The 18,682-nt window shown below is 32.8% G+C and overlaps 2 protein-coding genes across 2 annotated transcripts in view; one reads left to right on the top strand and one right to left on the bottom strand.

The window, feature by feature from the left end:
- The window catches only part of LOC108909267, a 9,450-nt gene extending 5,838 nt beyond the window's left edge, over positions 1-3,612 (bottom strand). The window contains exon 1 of the mRNA XM_018713556.2: positions 3,315-3,612. The gene's annotated coding sequence lies outside the window, so the exon portion shown is untranslated. The remainder of the gene's footprint in view (positions 1-3,314) is intronic.
- Positions 3,613-9,567: 5,955 nt separating this feature from the next.
- LOC108909257 (UPF0193 protein EVG1 homolog) lies at positions 9,568-18,404 on the top strand. The gene is made up of 3 exons (XM_018713529.1): positions 9,568-9,730; positions 15,878-16,237; positions 18,259-18,404. The coding sequence occupies exons 1-3, from the start codon at positions 9,640-9,642 to the stop codon at positions 18,402-18,404; spliced, it is 597 nt and encodes a 198-aa protein (XP_018569045.1). The 5' UTR covers positions 9,568-9,639.
- Positions 18,405-18,682: the final 278 nt, after the last annotated feature.

Here is an 18,682-nt window from a genome sequence, read left to right as displayed (position 1 = left end):
AAGTTACAAGACCAATTAGATTTATTAAACGACTGGTGCACTAGTAATTGTCTGGAATTAAATATAATGAAATGCAAGGTCGTAACTTACACTCGTAAATTGCATCCAGTAACATATCATTACAAAATTAATTCTGAGGTACTTAACAGGGTGGACTCCATAAAAGACTTGGGTGTCTTGTTTGACTCACAACTTACTTTCTCTAAACATATAAATGATATTACTTCATCTGCTTTAAAAATGTTAGGCTGTATCGTGCGCAACTGTCAGTTATTTTCAAATGAAATTGCATTTAAGTCTCTGTATAACTCATACGTAAGATCTAAGCTTGAATATTGTTCATTGGTATGGTACCCACGTTACAACTATCTGAAGCTGTCATTGGAAAATGTACAAAGGAAATTTTTGAAATTTATGTCACTCAAAATAGATGGCTTTTATCCGGAGAGAGGCTATAACCAATCTACTCTACTTAACAGATTCAATATTCCTTCTCTGGAGTTTCGTAGAGTTCTAGCAAGTATAAAAGTTTTATATAATTTATTTCACAATAATCTAGAATGTCCATCCCTATTGTGCCAGTTTTGTTTTTGTATTCCTCGTATAAACTCTCGTCAGAACTATACATTTATTTGTGCTAGAGCAAGGTCGCAGTGTCTCATGATGTCCCCAGTACATATTATGTGCCGAAATTTCAATAAAATATCAGATTTGTGTGATCTTAATTTTAGCAGCCTCAATCAGATAGTTGAAACTGTTGGTATAAGATATGGTGATTTGATTTAGGTTTAATTCTATATAAGAATATTATATGTTCTTTTTCTGGGTATCGTATGCACATACAATATTACTAGCCTTCTGCGTACTTCATTCGATGTGTCTTATATATATACGTGTTAAGCATTTAACTTTTCTGTAAACAATTTGTCCTATAAGTGGATGTTATCTGTTGGGCAATAAAGATTATTATTATTATTATTATTATGCGAAAATTTAATATTATTTTATTATAATATATAAAGCTTTTCTGGTCTTTTTAAGAAAATGAGGAAGTCAAAAATGGGAATAATTTCCTCGCCATTAACATTAAAAGTGGATTTATTTGATGACTCAGAAACTAACTGTGTGATAGCTGATCTGTTAGTGGAACCTTGATCACAAATTGTACAAATTATTTTAAATCCACAACACTGCAATGCTGAAATTATTTCAGTTAACAAAATTTGTAGGTCCTTTGTTTTAATAACATCTTTTGTGTAATAATTCACGATAGGTTGCTTCCAATGTTTACTAATATCTTGTACCAAAAACACTAGAGCATGATTTGCTACCTCATTTTGTCTATCCGGGGCCCAAGATCGACATATACCGTTACTTGATCTTTATAAGTGTCATAATTTAGACCAACAAACAGAGCTAACTTTATCTCTTGTAATCATTTTACTAACATGTTCTGATAATTTACCTAACAACTTTTCATTTATCCCAACATTTAAAGGTATTTGGCCTAAATATTTCCTTATGGAAGATTTAGAGGGCAGCACAAGATTTTTTGTAAAAACCTGTAGCACCGTGACCCACGTTTGTAAATCGCTAAAGCAAGTGCTTTATTTTCTGAATTATAGATAGGTCATTTTTTTTCACAATTTTTAATTTGTGACTCAATAAATTTTACTCCTGCTGGATCAAGATGTCGACTTAATTTTGCAAATAAATTAGAATAGATGATACTACGAACATGAGCCAAATAACTTTTACATTTTAATAGTTTCCTTTTTAATTTCAAAATCTGAATTTTCTGTTGACAATCTAGATAATATATTTTTTTTATGTTTATCTGAAAGTTGAGATATTCTCTTAACATTCATAGTTTTTAAAAATGTTCTTTGTTTATTATTTTACTGAAAAGATGTGCAGCTTTGACAAAATGAGGTATCAAGTGAGGTACTTACATGACCGGTATTTGATTCCGCTTCATTCAACTTGCTATCAGTAACCTCAGTAATGGTAGTAGCGCTTGTAGGAAATAACAATTTTGAATATATGTATTTCGGTTTTTTAAAAGGTGGAGGTGAAAAATCATCCGAAATTGAAGTTTGGTAGCTTGTACTCTGAAAATTCTGTAATGTTACGCTAACAAATTGTTTTGCTGAATATTAGATACTATCCGAGGATTCCAAGGTGATATTATTACAATTAATATATGAACTTGTAGTTGATCTTAAAAATAATGTCGGCACAGCATTTCTGTTGAGACTATTCCTATCACTGCTTTTAAAACATTTTAACTCAAAATGGTCTTCACAAAAATAATGATCTGTGTTTGTCGGAGCAAAGTCTGATTTACATAATTTTCGAACTGATTCTATCCACAGTAATTGTCTGTCTTNACTAACATTTTGAAGTGAAATAATACTTTTTATCGGATTTGTTAATATATAAGCTGATACAATTTAATATCTAGAGATATTAGTAGATAAACAACAGTAGTTTCTCTGCATTTTACTTGGTACTCGTAAAATTGTTATTTCAATCAGTTAATTATATTAATTAATAAATAAAGATTGCATGGCTTGGACATAATTATATTCTTTATGATTAATCTCTGGCCATAAAATAACTTCATTTTGAGTTCCGACAATTTGAAAATGGCCTGCAGCTGTTGGAACAATCTTATGAATTTGTTAAGTTATGTAAATATAAGAAAATTGGTAGTACATAACATATTTTTACTCAGAATAATTTAGATAAGTAAGTCTTAGTATTAAATATGTCCTTTCCGTTGTAATGAACCATTTCTAGTTTATATAATAAATTGTTTTGTATTTCATAAAATATTTTTTTATTCCTTTAAACAAATGGGGTTCTGGTATGTTTATGCTTTTCCTTTATATTTAAAAGTTTAAATATATATATTAAAGTATGGACAATTTAAACAAGGTAGATTTCTTTACTTTAATATATATTTAAACTTTTAAATACAAAGGAAAAATATTTAATAATAATACCCATGGGCAACAATAAATACTGCACTTAAATTAGGCAACCAAATGTACATATACATATCTGCGGTTGTCTACATTATGCATTAGTTAGGCTTCCAAATCACCAGAGGCGCTGTGGTAATGGTTTAGTGGATTATTTAGGGAGATTTCGTTCCATCTTGTATATTATTTTTTCTATGCTCTTCAGTACACCGCTGGCTTGATAAGCTTTTCGCCACGTAATCAACAAGTTTTAACTAGATTTAGTCATTTAGTCAGTACGTCTTAATAATTATTTCACCATAATTATAAGAAATATAGCGTACTTACAGTCACACACACAATTACTTGGTCCTTAGATGGCCGCCGCCGATTTCGCCGGTTCACCTGTTACCCCAGCCAACGTCCAGTTTTGTAGTTTTTACCGTACCAAGGAATTACACTTTTTCCACTTTCACAGTACGAATTTATCCTATTTATGAGTTGTTACACTTATTTTTCATTGTTAGAAGGAAATATTCACTAGAAACGTCTTTTTTCATTAATTTCGCACCAATACATTAATCAATAATAGAATTAATAACATCCGCCGTGTCCTTTCTACTCCTTTTTCGCAGTGTTATTTCGTTATTTGATGTTTCTGACGTATTTATTTAGTACTAAATTCACATCACAGAGTGTATTAGTTTTCAAAAATTCTTAATAAATATTGGGTTGTTCATTATGCAACCAGATATACATTGTATACGTTTACTGGGTGTGCTCCATAAACCTCAAATCAATCACAAGGCAAGTTTGGTATTGATATCTAGAGGCTCTAGATGTAGCTCTTTGTCTTTTTATCTCCTACAATTAGAAAAGAACAAAACACATCTGGAGCGTCTAGATGTTAATACCGAACTTGCCTACAGTATCACAGATTACAGAGTAAGACACCCACTGGCATAGATCACAGAACATAAGAAAACGGATGCGTTTGGTTTGAGTTGTCCAATCAGTAAGTACCTTAGAGCATATGCTACTGGAGGCAGCGTCCCAGTGGGCCGAGGATTAGAGAGAGAGTGTGGTATAGGAGTTACCACTATCTATGCTATCTCTCTCTAGCAACATAGAATCGCGTGCTGCTAGAGAGAGATAGAAGATTACCTCCTATACCTCTCTCTCTCTAAACCTCCACTACACTCTTGGCCACTAAGACGCTGTCTCCAGTAGTATATGCTATAAGGTAAGTACACTGGTATGTATACAATGCGCGAGCGCGATTCTGATTGGTTTTTAGCTTATAGCAGACTACGAACTATATTTAATTTTAAATATCCATGGTGAGACCGAGGACATCCTTTATGTGAGCTGTGTCGTGGCATTGTACAAATATATCAGAATTTCCACAGGATTTGACACTATAAGGACAGTTATCTACTAGACCAATAATAGTCGTAAGTTGAGAAATTTTAGAGTAGGTAATTTGCAGCAATAAATTTAAACGTTACTTTAAGTAAAACGGTGCATTTCAGCGGCATGCAACAAGGATACCTTTTTTAAATCAAATCGAATGCTGTTTTAAAATAACTTATCATTTTCCAAAAATATCGATCATAAAAAATCTAAAGGGAACAATGTAGTGGTAAGCACGCTCAGAACGCCCTGTATATTTATCGCAACAAAACAAGCAGATATTCGTATTTATAATACAAAAAACCTAATTTTCCAAAATTTGAATAAAGATTTCTCAAATAATAAATAAATTTCGTAAAAAAGTGAAATAAAAAATCTACTTTCTCGGGTCCAAGGAAGCTAGCCTTAAAGTATGGTTCATTATTTAGTAAGCACCCTGTATATGTGAAATGTATTATAATAAAAGTTAAAAAAATTACATATTTTCAATCAGCGCCACAACACGAAATGCGTAGCATATTTACTAATATTATGCTACTACATGCCGGGATATCAATTGAAAGTTTAAAGGTAAAACTTTTTTTAACTGTCGAACTCTCCTAAAGCAATGATAAATAATTCTTGTGTTAGTTGAAAATCAAAAACTCGGCGGAAGTTTAAAAATAGAACCGTTAAACATGTAGGGCGTACTCAAGGATTTTATGCAAATCCTTGGGGCGTACTGAAATGGACTTTAAATTAGTTTTATCGGATATTGTACACTTTCCTCAGGCAGATGTAACTACGTGTTTGCAAGTTCGGATAGTCTATAAAAGGAAAATTATTAGTTTTCTTCTATTCCTTTATACAGGACTTCCAGAAACAAATGAGTCATATTTTTGATCTAAATCAGTTTATTTTTATGCAAAAAAAACTAATTTGATCACGTTTTTATCTATAATCGTGTTAAAACGTACAGTTTTTTATACAACTTCCTGTGTTAAAGATGACCCTTATATCGAGATTGTGCAATAAAAGATCTTATAGGTAAGATTGTGCCAGCATCCAATTTTAATGCCTCTCCTCCTACATCTGTATGCATGGTTGCAGATGACTGCCTAAAATTATGACTCTTTAACCACTGTGGATCGGGCAACCCAAGATATCTATCAATTCCGCTTGGAATTTTCCTATAGGTATAAGAGCGGTCTATTTTCTATAAATTTCAATCATATTTAATAATATTTTTCAATTTACTGCCAATAATAAAAGTTAGAGGTTTATTATTAGATGTATCCTTTATAAATATGACTATTTCATCTTGACTAAATTGTAACTCTTCTAAACTTACAATCATTTAGATATCCATCGAATTGTCTGATTTAGTAATCATAATTGCAGACATCTGGCAAACCTACCTTTTAGACTAAAACTTTCTTTCGTGTATCAATCCTCTAGTAGCGACGTAAATCATTCCATTTTTCATTAATTCTCCAACATTCTGTCGCCTCCAGGCCCGGTCTGGCCAGCTCGGGCAGTCGGCAAAACCCGACTTATTTTGGCAGATAGGCCCCCAAACGACTAACGAGGCTCCAAAAGTATAAGAAAATTTTTTGTAAAGAACATAAAAATGAAATTTGAATCTTTTGTAGAAATGGGATTTTCCCAACTCAAAAAAATAACACAAGTTTTATTATTTTGCCCTTTACCCCTATAAACAGTGTACCTACAGAAAAGAAAGAGAGAAATAAATATATATTTCAAAACATAAGCTCTTTAAACTAATTACTCCTTTATCTATAGGCCGTGGGCCTGGAGGAAAAACGAGTAAAATTAATAACTCCCAAACTGTAAGTCTTTTAACCTTATAATAACCCTTTACCCTATAGCCGTTTTGCTATGTGCTCGGAAGAAAAAATGAGAATATAAAAAATAACCGAGAGCTTTCAAATTTTTTAATGTTTTTATGTCCAAACTATTATTGATTTCCTGTATCCTGTATCCCGGGTCGATAGGTTTAAATGCAACAAAAAAATAAATGAAGAAGCTAGAAAAGTCATTTTTGACGAATTTTGGAACCTTGGAGATCATACTCGGCAGTGGGATTTTCTTGTAAGGTGCGTGACACGAGAAAAAGAGCAGGTTAGGTACTACATGAGAAAAAGAGCAGGTTAGGTACTGTACATAATAAATATTCCAGAAGGAATTTTTTTCGCAATCATGATAAGTTTGTCATTGACAATAATGAGAAACAAATTTGCAAAACGATGTTCTTAAATACGCTTGCAATTTCTGAAACAGTTGTAAGCGCCGCTTTGCAAAAAATTGGTGAAGGTGGTATTGTAGAACGGGACAGAAGAGGAAAACACAATACTAGACTGCATATGAACCCGGATGCTCTAATAAAAAACGTTATGGAAAATGGAACACATAAAACTTTTTTTCAAAACGAATGTACTTGGAACAAGGTTTGAGTATTTCACGAATGCACAGAATGTAGGTACCTATTTAGAATATACAAAACAACAAAAAATGGGATGCAGTAGCTACACTCAGACAATACAGGGATACTCTTAACTTAATCCGAAATTTAATAATAACTTTCTTTAAGCCAAAGAAAGATCAGTGTTCCGTGTGTGGTGCCTATAAGAATACAGATCCTGAGAAGAGAACAGAAAAAATGGAAGATGATTATAATAATCATAATTTAAACAAAATCGCGGTTCGAAATCTGAAAGACATTGATAAATCTCTAATAACAGCATGCTTTGATTTTTATTATAAAAGTAAAATCGCAACATACAACTTTACAATTTATGATTTAGGCAGCAATTAAGGCTATTGCTACGTATGGCTTGAGCAAATATCGAAGAGAGGACCGGATGAAATTGGAAGTTGTTTATGGATCTTTTTAAAAAGTATTAAAGAAAATGGCATACGAAAGGTTATTCTTTATTCTGACCGTAATCGTTTTGTTTTTGCGATGTTTGCTTATCCATCAATGACTGGATTTGGAAATAACACACCGTTTTCTTGAAATTGGCCACAGTACAAAGTAAAATAAATGTCTCAAGAAAATTTTGTAACTTTTAAACCAATGGTAAAGAAACAAAATTGGTAAAAAGATATTACTGGAGAAGCTGTAAAAATCATCAAAATCAGAGAAATCCATTGCGATCCAGTCTCCCAATAAAGTATTTTTTGTGTAGGTATAATTTTGGAGAATATCAATTTTCAAGATTGTATCAAGGTTTGCTGCCAATTGATTGAAAAATTAAGCGGCCTTTTGGGTCTGTGTAAGGCTAATTTGATACCACCGATGTATAATGGATTTTACAACTCCCTTCGTCCTGCTAGTAAGACTGACCACCAGGAAGAAAGTAATATTGACCAAGAAGATGACTCTGACTCTGAATCGTAATAAATTTTCCTGTCATTATTGTCATTATTGATTATTAACAATTATTTTTCTATCTTTTCATTTTTCTGTACCTTATTAATGTAGCAAGTTTTCTCAATAAAAATTTTGTGGACGAAAACTGTAGCAACTCATTTAAAATCCATTTTTTTCTTATCCTAAACTATTTTATTTAGATCATCAATAATTAATTATGACCTGAACAATAATTACTTTGTTAAAGAAGAACGATTTAGCTCTTGTAATAAAAAAAATAATGAACATTATTATTTTCTCAACTATTCAAATGCAATTATCTCGGTATAACCAAATTTGAGATACGACAGCTTTCCTTGGGACAGTCGATATGCACCCTAATAACACACAAAACCAAATAGGCCCCGATTTCGATTTTTTCCGACTGCCCCTGAAAGAGCCAGACCGGGCCTGGTCGCCTTGGTCTTTGTTTCGAACTAAAAATATTTAAAGGGACCAATTTGTTATCATTTTCTTCCCACCTGAGCTTAAATGACCTAAAACACAGTGGTGCTTTTGTTGGAGTGTACTTATGTTATACGGGGTCTTAAAAAATGTATGGTAGATTCTTTTTCACGCTACATCTTTGGGAAAAAACTAAGCGAAGTTACAGATATTTTAAAGTTGAAGAGGCACAGGGGCATAGTCATCACCGTGACAGAAATAAAATTACCAAACAATCTCATACAATGCCATTGCTGCTATTGATATACGGTATTCTTACAGAAAACTGTGTAAAGTTAAAAATGAATAATAATAAATAATAATAATATAAAGCAAAATACTGAAAAGACGTTTCAACTTAAATGGTGTGATAGAAAGGTTTATTGAGCAGGCTCCTATAAAATATATATAAAGGTCAACTCTTTATACTGGAAAGTATGTTAGATACTTCAAAACCGCGCAATAACCTATAGAAATAATACACGAATACTTTTTCACTGTAAAATTGTCTAAAATTAAAATTTTTTGTTTCGTTACTGCTGATAGTTATCTTAAGGAAGGAATTATTTTTCCCTGCAAAATATAGCACGTAGAAGGAAACTGTGAAGCTAAATAAGTTTTTTCGGAGTTTTCCGACCTTTTCCCGAATTTTTTCGGTCCGCTCTCATGCAGAATATTATTTCCTCTCATCTATTAGCAAAATACTAGTCAAGTGCAAAATATTGTGCACTTTGGAATTTCTGTCAACTCAAAACCTGTAGCAACTGGTCTAACCTTGTTTCAAAATTGTTTTGTTGATAAAGGTAGTCCGTTACCATATAAGATATCNCCAGACCGGGCCTGGTCGCCTTGGTCTTTGTTTCGAACTAAAAATATTTAAAGGGACCAATTTGTTATCATTTTCTTCCCACCTGAGCTTAAATGACCTAAAACACAGTGGTGCTTTTGTTGGAGTGTACTTATGTTATACGGGGTCTTAAAAAATGTATGGTAGATTCTTTTTCACGCTACATCTTTGGGAAAAAACTAAGCGAAGTTACAGATATTTTAAAGTTGAAGAGGCACAGGGGCATAGTCATCACCGTGACAGAAATAAAATTACCAAACAATCTCATACAATGCCATTGCTGCTATTGCAAAATATTGTGCACTTCGGAATTTCTGTCAACTCAAAACCTGTAGCAACTGGTCTAACCTTGTTTCAAAATCGTTTTGTTGATAAAGGTAGTCCGTTACCATATAAGATATCGATTCCACATCGTACTCTCTCGACTTCTATAAAACATCCAAACTGTTTTCCATTATTCCTGTTGCCATGGTAAAGACCTGACAAATATTTCATTTGGGGTTCTATTAGGACTACCCTTTCGGTTTTAACACATCAAATATTAACAATAATTTGAAATGGAGTGGCCCAGCCGCAATGTGGCCCATGGGGGAATCTTGCATGCCCACAAGGTCAGCTACAGCCCCGAGACCCATAAATTTTTGAAATGTAAGTACCTACTTATTTTGAAATATTACGTTTTGCGATGTCGTTTGTCATTTCATTTGGCGACATGTAAATGAGTAACGGGTGTAAGGTTATAATGTCTTTATGAAAGTACCTAGTTTATCTCCTCGTTTTAGGAACAGAGCACAATTTACAACAATGTTGGTAGTTTTGTATAAGTGGTTAAAGCTGCCATTATTCATGACACTTTTTACTCTCCTTCAAACGACTTTGGTATTTCAACAGCATTTGACTCTGCAACTGTCGTTGAACGTTTACAACATTATGAACAATTTTATTCATTTGTAAAACATAATGTACACCAGTTATAATTTATAAATAAATATAACCTTCATACTGCCAAGTTCAGAGGTCTACACAGAAACAAAGCATGAAGAGGGGAATGTAAGCAAGAGGTGATTAGGATTTTGTATAAGTTTACTAAATATACGTATAATATATATAGGCTTTTATACAAGGTGTTATAATATTCTGAGTAAATGTCATGGGCTTCTGGAGTCAAAGTTATATGATTTCAAGTTTTTTTTTAAATAACTCTGAAATTTTAATTAAATTTGGTATGTTAGTACTTATATAACTAAAAAAATCTATATTTTTTTAGTTATACACTTATGGAAGTTGTTCTTATTTTATGTAGCAGAGGTTTAGAGAGAGAGAGAGAGGGGGGAGAGAGAGTATAGGAACCAACGACCTCAGAAAGGATAGACAGTGCATTGTCTTGGTTTGTTTTGTTCTACTGTAAATATTTTGAGAACTCAGCCTCCTATTGGCTAAAGACATGTGGTAAGGTGCGCGCGCAGTACCTGCTCTATGCTAGATGTTTATTATTGTTTACGACTGTCGGCCGCCATTAATTCTTTGCGTGCTTACTGAGTTTAACGTTGTGTTTACCGTGGATTATTAGTTTCTTTGGCAGAATTTATTGTTTTTGTGAATAGACAATGGGAAAATATTGTGTTATATGTAGATTTCGCTTTAAAAGTGGAGGCAATCGCTCTTTTCACAGGTAGGTAGATTTACCATGGGCGTAACAGATAACAGACGGTAGTTTAAAACAAAATTTGAAATAGAAAATTTTCAGTGCAATAATATTGAAAATATAAAATATTTTTTTAAAACGTGAATTGTGTGTTACGGTTAAATAAAAAGTAACATGAATTGCAAAGGCAACATTATTTAAAAGGAAATATACCTAGGTAATTTGATTTTAGGATTCCTTCGAATGTTGAACGCCGAGACGTTTGGCTCTCTCGCATTTTGAGCTGTATAGGAAAGGAAAATAGTCCTAAAGATAGTGTTGTATGTTCAGATCACTTCACATCAAGTGATTTCTTAATAAGACCTGGTGGCCGAGTTTATCTTAAGGACACAGCAGTTCCTGAGTTCCCAAGTTCGTTTAGTCAAAATACAGGACCCCTATTAAAATTGTATAAACAATTTTTTGCACATAATTCGGGATCACTTTGTAGCAATTGTCACCATAACAAATTAGATCCAATAAATCTGTTTTAAGAATTAAAGAACTTAAAAATATGTGTAATAACCCCATTTACTATTTCTCTTTCATTTATCACTTAATTGTCCTACTTGATATGCATATTATTGTATACAAGTATAGTATAGCTACCATACTATATGCAACTGTAACTGTAACTTTGTGATTCCTATTTGAACTGGTAAAAACTTTTATTAATTAGTATTATTTAACATATTGATGTGTATTGTTACTGAGAAAATAAAGATTGTTGTAACTAGTATTACTTTTTTTCGGCAGTAAGTAAAATTTATTGGAGTAAAACAAACATGGTTCTATTTAATTAAAAAAGAAGTCATTAATATTATTTTAAAACCAAATTAGGTGTGAAATCGGTAAGTATATATAAATTAGACAAATATTAAAATGTATCACCCTTTTTAACACACACGCCACTGGTTAAGAGTTCCCTAGTAAACAAAGAACAATCTTCATCCTTGTTTAATAGCAGGATGTCTCAAAAGTTGTGGAAAATCAAAATAATTCCTTTGCAATGCATAGGAAATTACTTGTCTAGTCATTCTGAGGTCTTTGATAGGAACGTATATGCTATCTCTCTCTAGGAACATGCAGTCGCTGCTAGAGAGAGACAGCATATACCCTCCTATACCTCTCTCTCTCTAAACCTCCGTTACACTCTCAGCCACTGAGATGCTGCCTCCAGTACATCATTTATCTAGGCTCCAGTAGTATATGCTCTAGGATCTTGTAGTCTTACGAAAATTACTAAAAATTATCATCTTTGTCTTATTCATGATTTTGTTAAATTTGAATGTCGGTTCCTTATTTTTATTCTTAAATTCTTATTTGAAGAGCATTAAATTAGATAAATTGGATAAATTCACAATACGCAGAGAAAAATCTGAAATGAGTGATATATTATATTAGACTCTTTTAGTGTGACGTCACATATTTAAGCAAGCCGCAACAAATTGCCATAGTTGAAATTATATAGATCGAGTCTGACCTTTGTTTACAATTTACATAGATACTACAGAAATGAATAATTTCAAATTAACTTATATTTACAAGTATTTAGAAGTATTTAAGAACAGCCAACATGTGTTTCGTAAAATAGATACACTAATGTAACGAGCGTTCAAATAAAAACGTGGTCGAAGTTGGCTCTGACACATTGGACGTAGGGAGTAGCTTATAGCGACCAACTTAACCTCATTTCTCAACAAGCTGTATAGCAGCTGTCAGTTTCAATAACGTTAATGACTATATAACTTTATTTTAAAGAATAATCGTGATAACAATAACAAACAATTAAAGGAGCTGCGGAAAGTGTCCCCCTCCTTGTTATAACAATAAATTAAAGCAGCTGCTGAAAGTGTCCCCCTCCTTGTTCCAAGCACTTTTCACACCTGTTCCTCAAAGAATTAAAGACATTTTCTAAGATGCTCGGGGTATTGTTAATTTCACGAATCTTGTCTATAAGTCGAGCCTGCAGATGGTTTAAATCAGGAATAGGCAGTTCAAAAATAGTGTTTTTAAGGTAAGGCCACAAAAAGAAATCACACGGCGTAATATCACATGACCTCGGTGGAAATTCATGTTCAGCATTGAGACTTATTAGTCGATTTTGGAAAACTTCCCTCAACATATTCATCGTCTCGCCTGCCGTATGTGCCCTTGCGCCATCTTGTTGAAAGTAAAAGTTTGTAATTTCGTTTTCTTCCAGCTGGTTAACAAAAGGAGCGATAATTTCTTCTCTATACCTTTGCGCAGTAAGAGTACCATTAAAAAAAATAGGTCCATAAATCCTCCTTCGATTGAGAGCACACCAAACTCCAATTTTTTGAGCGTGTAGAGGGCCCTCGACAAAAAAGTTATCTGGTTTTTCAGAAGACCACATTCTCATATTCTGTGAGTTTACGTAACCACTTAAATGAAACCAGGCTTCATCAGAAAAAAAGGTGATATTATGAAGTTCACCGTAGTTGTTTAAAAACCATTCACAAAATACAGCCCGTCGCGGAAAATCAACTTCATGAAGTTCTTGCTGACAAGTTAAACGATAGGAGAACAAACGCAAATCTTTTTTTAACACTGTGTGGCAGGTACCGACTGATACTCCCACCATTTGTGATAAAACACGTACAGAAGTTCTTGGCGCATTTTCCATTATTTGTTGGACATTTTCTTTTAATTCTTCAGTCCGCTTTTTAGGTCGGCCGCTTCCTTCTTTTCTTGTTACACTGCCCGTTTCACGAAAAACATTAACACAACGCTGAACTGCACTTTGAAAAATTTTGTACTCAACAACGCCGGGAAATTGATTTTGAAATTCTATGAAACATTCCTCAATAGAATACTTCCATATTCCATCAATCTTGCGTCCATTTCTAAAGTAGGACTCTATGATAAACACTTTTTGTTCTTGAGAAAACACCATTTTAAACGCTTTTTAAAACGAAAATATTCAAATTGATAGCGGCGATATAGCGCTTTGACAGATGACGTTTAAGTTCATTTGCTATACGCTACGCCCTACGTCCAAATTTTCAGAACCAACTTGACCACGTTTTTATTTGAACGCTCGTTATTTAAAACTTACAAAAATCGATGTAAAAAAATTCTTTAAATTAAGTAAAAACTAATGCGCATGCTCGAGAAAAATAGCCTCATACGCAGGTGAGATCTTGTTGATATATCATCGCTGTCATCATTAGCGTATTTCCTCTTCTTTTGTTTAATCTTGGCATTTTCTAATTCTACGAAGTATTTTTTTTATTATTTTTCTTGGTGCTCTGCTGTGTCAGTCTGTTTATCGACTGTTTTTCTTTTCTTCGAGTGGTTTATTGTAGACGTACTCTTAATCAGAACCGAACTTTTCTTGAATGGTATCCTGTTGCGAGGCTATTTCGCTTACATTAAATTATCTTTAATGAGCATGCTCAGTAACATTGATATAATTTTAATTTATTAATTATCATAAAAGTCAATATTCTTCTATAAATTTAAAAATATAAATTCTATAATTCTTTTAGTTTGTCACTTGGGGTTTGAAATTTCTTAAATATTTCTAGTACCTACTACTAGAATATCGCGATATTTAAGGTCATGATAAAGAGGCTATTTTTTTTGGTCCAAAGTACATAAGGTCGAAAATCGATCTAGTAAAAATAATGAGAAATTCTTCATGACAATGTGTACTATAGGGTTGCCTATTATTTTGTGTATGTGACGTCACTAAAAAGGTCTATTGTTTCTTTTGACAGAGCTATATTGCTTTACTACTACTACTTTACTACTTTATAACAGCTTTACCAAATCGAAATACAAATAATGAATTTAAGTTTATTAAAAAAATTAACAAAATTTAAATAACGCTTCTGAAAATAAATCGATTGTTGCACACATATCATTAAAAATATTTTGATGTTAACAGGTTTTGATCGACATGACTATTCTGCATATGTATATTAATTGATGTTTTGATTCAAATTTCAAAATAATTACAGCAAACTGTTGACACGGAAACAAAACAGTTCATTAAATAATATAAATGATTTTATTTATGAATTTATATAAACACCGACAAGTGACACCTTAACAGACAACTTATCAAAATAAACTCAACGTTATTTTTGTCATGACATGTATTTCAAAAGTATAGTAAACATATAAAGTATATAGATATTTCCACCCAGAACCACAAAACAACTCTAAGAACCACCAAAAACGTCAACAATACTCTACCAAGTAATTATTACAAATTTTCGCTTTCTTGTCTTTAACAATTTTATGTTATTTATAACTTTACTATTTACTCCTTTTTAGTCTTATAAAAACAGCCAAATTGTAAAGGTTAACCATTTTTCAACCCATTGCTAGCTTAGTGATGCAGAGACCTACACAATTATACCAAAATTCCGATCGGACCATCCCTTCGCCCAGCGGTCGCGACCGAATATTTGTTACACTTTGAAAGTTTAGACTCACCATACATTGTTAAATTTTCCATATTTTCCTATTTTCATATTCACTTGAATTGGCTAGAGTTGTGTCACCATATCGATCTCTAATACATTTTTAAATAAATTCTAGGCAAAGCAAATTTCTATTCAATAACCAAATATAAATTTTCAATGACGTACGAGTATAATATACAGCATAACCGATAAAAGGTCGCTTAAAAATTGACACTACGCAAAAGGTGGACATTTCCCACCACTGACGGTTAAGTCGTCAAGAGATAAAAAGTAGGTTGCACTAGAAAAAGCTGCGTCTCTCCATACATTTGAATATAAAAAAGATTCAAGATGCTTACTCAGTTCTCGAAATATTCTGATATAAGCTTGCTACTTTCGTAGAAACGTCACGAAGCACTTTTTTCTTACGGTTACTGAATGAATTTTTGCATTTCTGGATTTTCCAGATGCATAATGTTTCGCGATTTATTTTTTTTCTTACTCAAAATTATATATCTATTATTTTCAAAGCAATTTGAAAGAAAATTTATAGTTCTTCAAAAATACATACACATCTGCTTTTCTAACTTATCCAACTTTTTTCGGTTACATCTTCTACGAGAAAGCCAATGATGGCAAATGAAAAATCGTCCTCTCTATATATAAATTTTCCAGTGTTAATGGACGAAAGTAAGATGACCATGATGCAAAGGAACAAACTCAACTACTACCTTCGAAACGGCGAGCCCCTTCCTTCAGCGAGAAAAATTTCCTCGGGCTCAAAATTGAACGTGCCTCTGGTCACCATAAGGCCAGGGTCCTCCAAAAGGAGATCCAGGGACACGATCATCAAATCAGGGGTTTACGAAAGAGACAAATATTATCCGATACATCCAAAGGTCGATAGAGAAAAGGAGAAGGAAAAGTTACAGGACAAAATGGCTTACAATAAAGAGATCAAAGTTAGGAAGGCCAAGGTGCTGAAGGGAAAAGATAAAGGTGACGATGAGGTAGAAATTAACAGGTTTGATCAGTGTAAGTATATTAATATGTATGTTATTACCGATGTTATTACTAAGGTCCGTGAATAAATCGTACATTCCAGGGTTGTATTATATTTTCATACGGTATTATGAGAAATAGATTTTTTGCGGTAGCATCACAACGCCTGAAGAATAGAATTAATATATATTTATTGAATACTAAAAAATAAAAGTTAAAATTCAATGGGCTTCTACTTTCCTCTCTCCTCCCACCCTTTATTGAATTTGCAAATACTTACGATGTGCGGAGAATGAGTGGCTCTAGAGTCAGTTTTACAGTTTTAATCGAGTGTTCACAGCACATTTGTTTCATATTATGTATTGTCAACTCACTCGCGTTGGCGCAAACAGCTACCCGCTGAATCCCAACAACGAAGGTTCACTATGCCCGTTTGCACCGTAGTGTTTAATCCAGGATTATGTCTGAACTTGGATTAAAATATAACATTTTGTTTGCACCGTTTCAAATCTATGTATTAATCTAGGATTAATTTAAACCCTCAAATTTCACCGCTTAAACTTGGATTAATGAGAAAATATAAATTGACACTATTGACAGTACTTAGCTGCTAGTTATAATTTTTTTAAATATGCATTTCTTCCTTTTCCTGTGGACTGTGTATGAGTGAGTGGTGTTAAGACATCATTGAGAACTTTGAAATGGATTCAGATTCTGACTTTGATGTATTGGATGATTTTGATATTCACGAAATTATAGACTTTGGATTTTCTAGATATATTAGAAATCATCTATTTCATAATCTAGACAATATGATTTTTTTCTACAGATTTAGGTTTACAGAAGAGACCACATTACATCTGCTAACTTTAATTGAAGAGGAGTTGGAATATCCAAATGATATGTAAATTTTACGAACACGTCGGCATGAACACGATGCAACTGGCAATCAGAATTTTGGAGTTATAAAAAGCTTTTATTCTTAACATGATTTTGTATTTCTGGGAATAAAAAAGTGTATCTCCTCTCCAACAATTGGTTCTATGCTTGTGCTGGTAATTTGTCTGCTATTGCAGACTTTTCAGGGATGGACATATCAACAGTGTCCAGAATAATTGTACGAGTATCAATTGCAATAGCTCGGCTTTATCAGAGATACATAAAAATGCCAAACCCAGAAGAAATAGTTAGTGTGCAACATGAGTTCTATAAAATTGCATCATTTTCTAGAGTGTTAGATGTCATTGATGGTACTCATATTAAAATTTTGGTTTGAGAATTTGACTTCTATTTTTTTCCGAACATAACTGGACATAAGTTAGCAGCATAATAAAATCCCTAAACAGTATTCCTAAAGCCCAGTTTAATTTAATCTACAATCGGCAGTAAGTGGTGCAAAAGCTGATTATTAAATCCTAGATTTAAAATTGAACCAAGTTCAGTTGAACTTGGCTTAAATTCTAAACCGTGCAAACGGGCATATAACGTTGTGCAAACCAAAATAAGATTTATTCTTCTGCTAAACAATGTTACAAAACTTTTGCATGATTGACATACGTCAGTAAACGACAACTCTTTTTTTTTACATTCCCTTGATTAATATAAAATAGTATTCAAGTAAGTATAAAAGTACAGATATCTTGACACGTATCGTAACAAGATCCTCACTCGGATACCGATTGGATGTTGAAACAGATTTTTTTTTGCAACCTTTATTTTTCTTTTATTTCCTTTAATACTATTTCAATAAAATTTCCAGTTAAAAGGTAATATATAAATATCCTCAATCCGCTCCTGGTTTTTATGATGTACGGTTGATCCGCGGACCTTTGTTACATATAGGTTACATATTCCTCGTATGTGGATTCAGTTCCCTTAAAAATTATTATCGGTATATTTGTTTGTTCTTTATTACATTAATTATAATGCTCGTTACTACATAAATTAAATTTTATTCTTTGAAATGACCGAAATATTACCGTTTTTAAAAAGCTACCATACAAAAGGTACGAACTTTAGCATGTATGCAACACTATGTTGTTTTTTAATTTCAGTAATGCAAGAAATAAAGGATAGAGAAGACTGGTTAAAAGAAATGGAGGAATTGGGACAAGGAGAAAAATATAGATTGATAATTACGCAACAAATTCAGAGCAAAGTTCGAGAAATGCAAAACTTGAAATTGCCGTTTAAGAAATGAAATTATTTTTTTTACAAATATTTTATTTTTTATTATACAGATATACAATAAATTTTACTTTTTAAATAAGTCTGTTTTAATTTTTTATAATTTTCCTTTAAAATGATTCAGTCTAAAGGCTGGGTTAAACAGGAGGCGGTCTGCGCGGACGGAACGACCGTAGTCTGCCGCGGAATAGGGTCAGACAGAATGTGGATAAATCAAGGCGAACAAGCGACTTATTTTTCGAGCAGAGTCGTGAGATTCGCGGGTGGTGGGTAATTTTTCCGCTGGAAAAG

This window comes from Anoplophora glabripennis, unplaced genomic scaffold (assembly GCF_000390285.2).
Source record: "Anoplophora glabripennis isolate ALB-LARVAE unplaced genomic scaffold, Agla_2.0 scaffold306, whole genome shotgun sequence".
Taxonomy (NCBI): domain Eukaryota; kingdom Metazoa; phylum Arthropoda; class Insecta; order Coleoptera; family Cerambycidae; genus Anoplophora; species Anoplophora glabripennis.
Note: the sequence above shows the minus strand (reverse complement) of the source record. Positions and strands in the feature narration are given on the sequence as shown.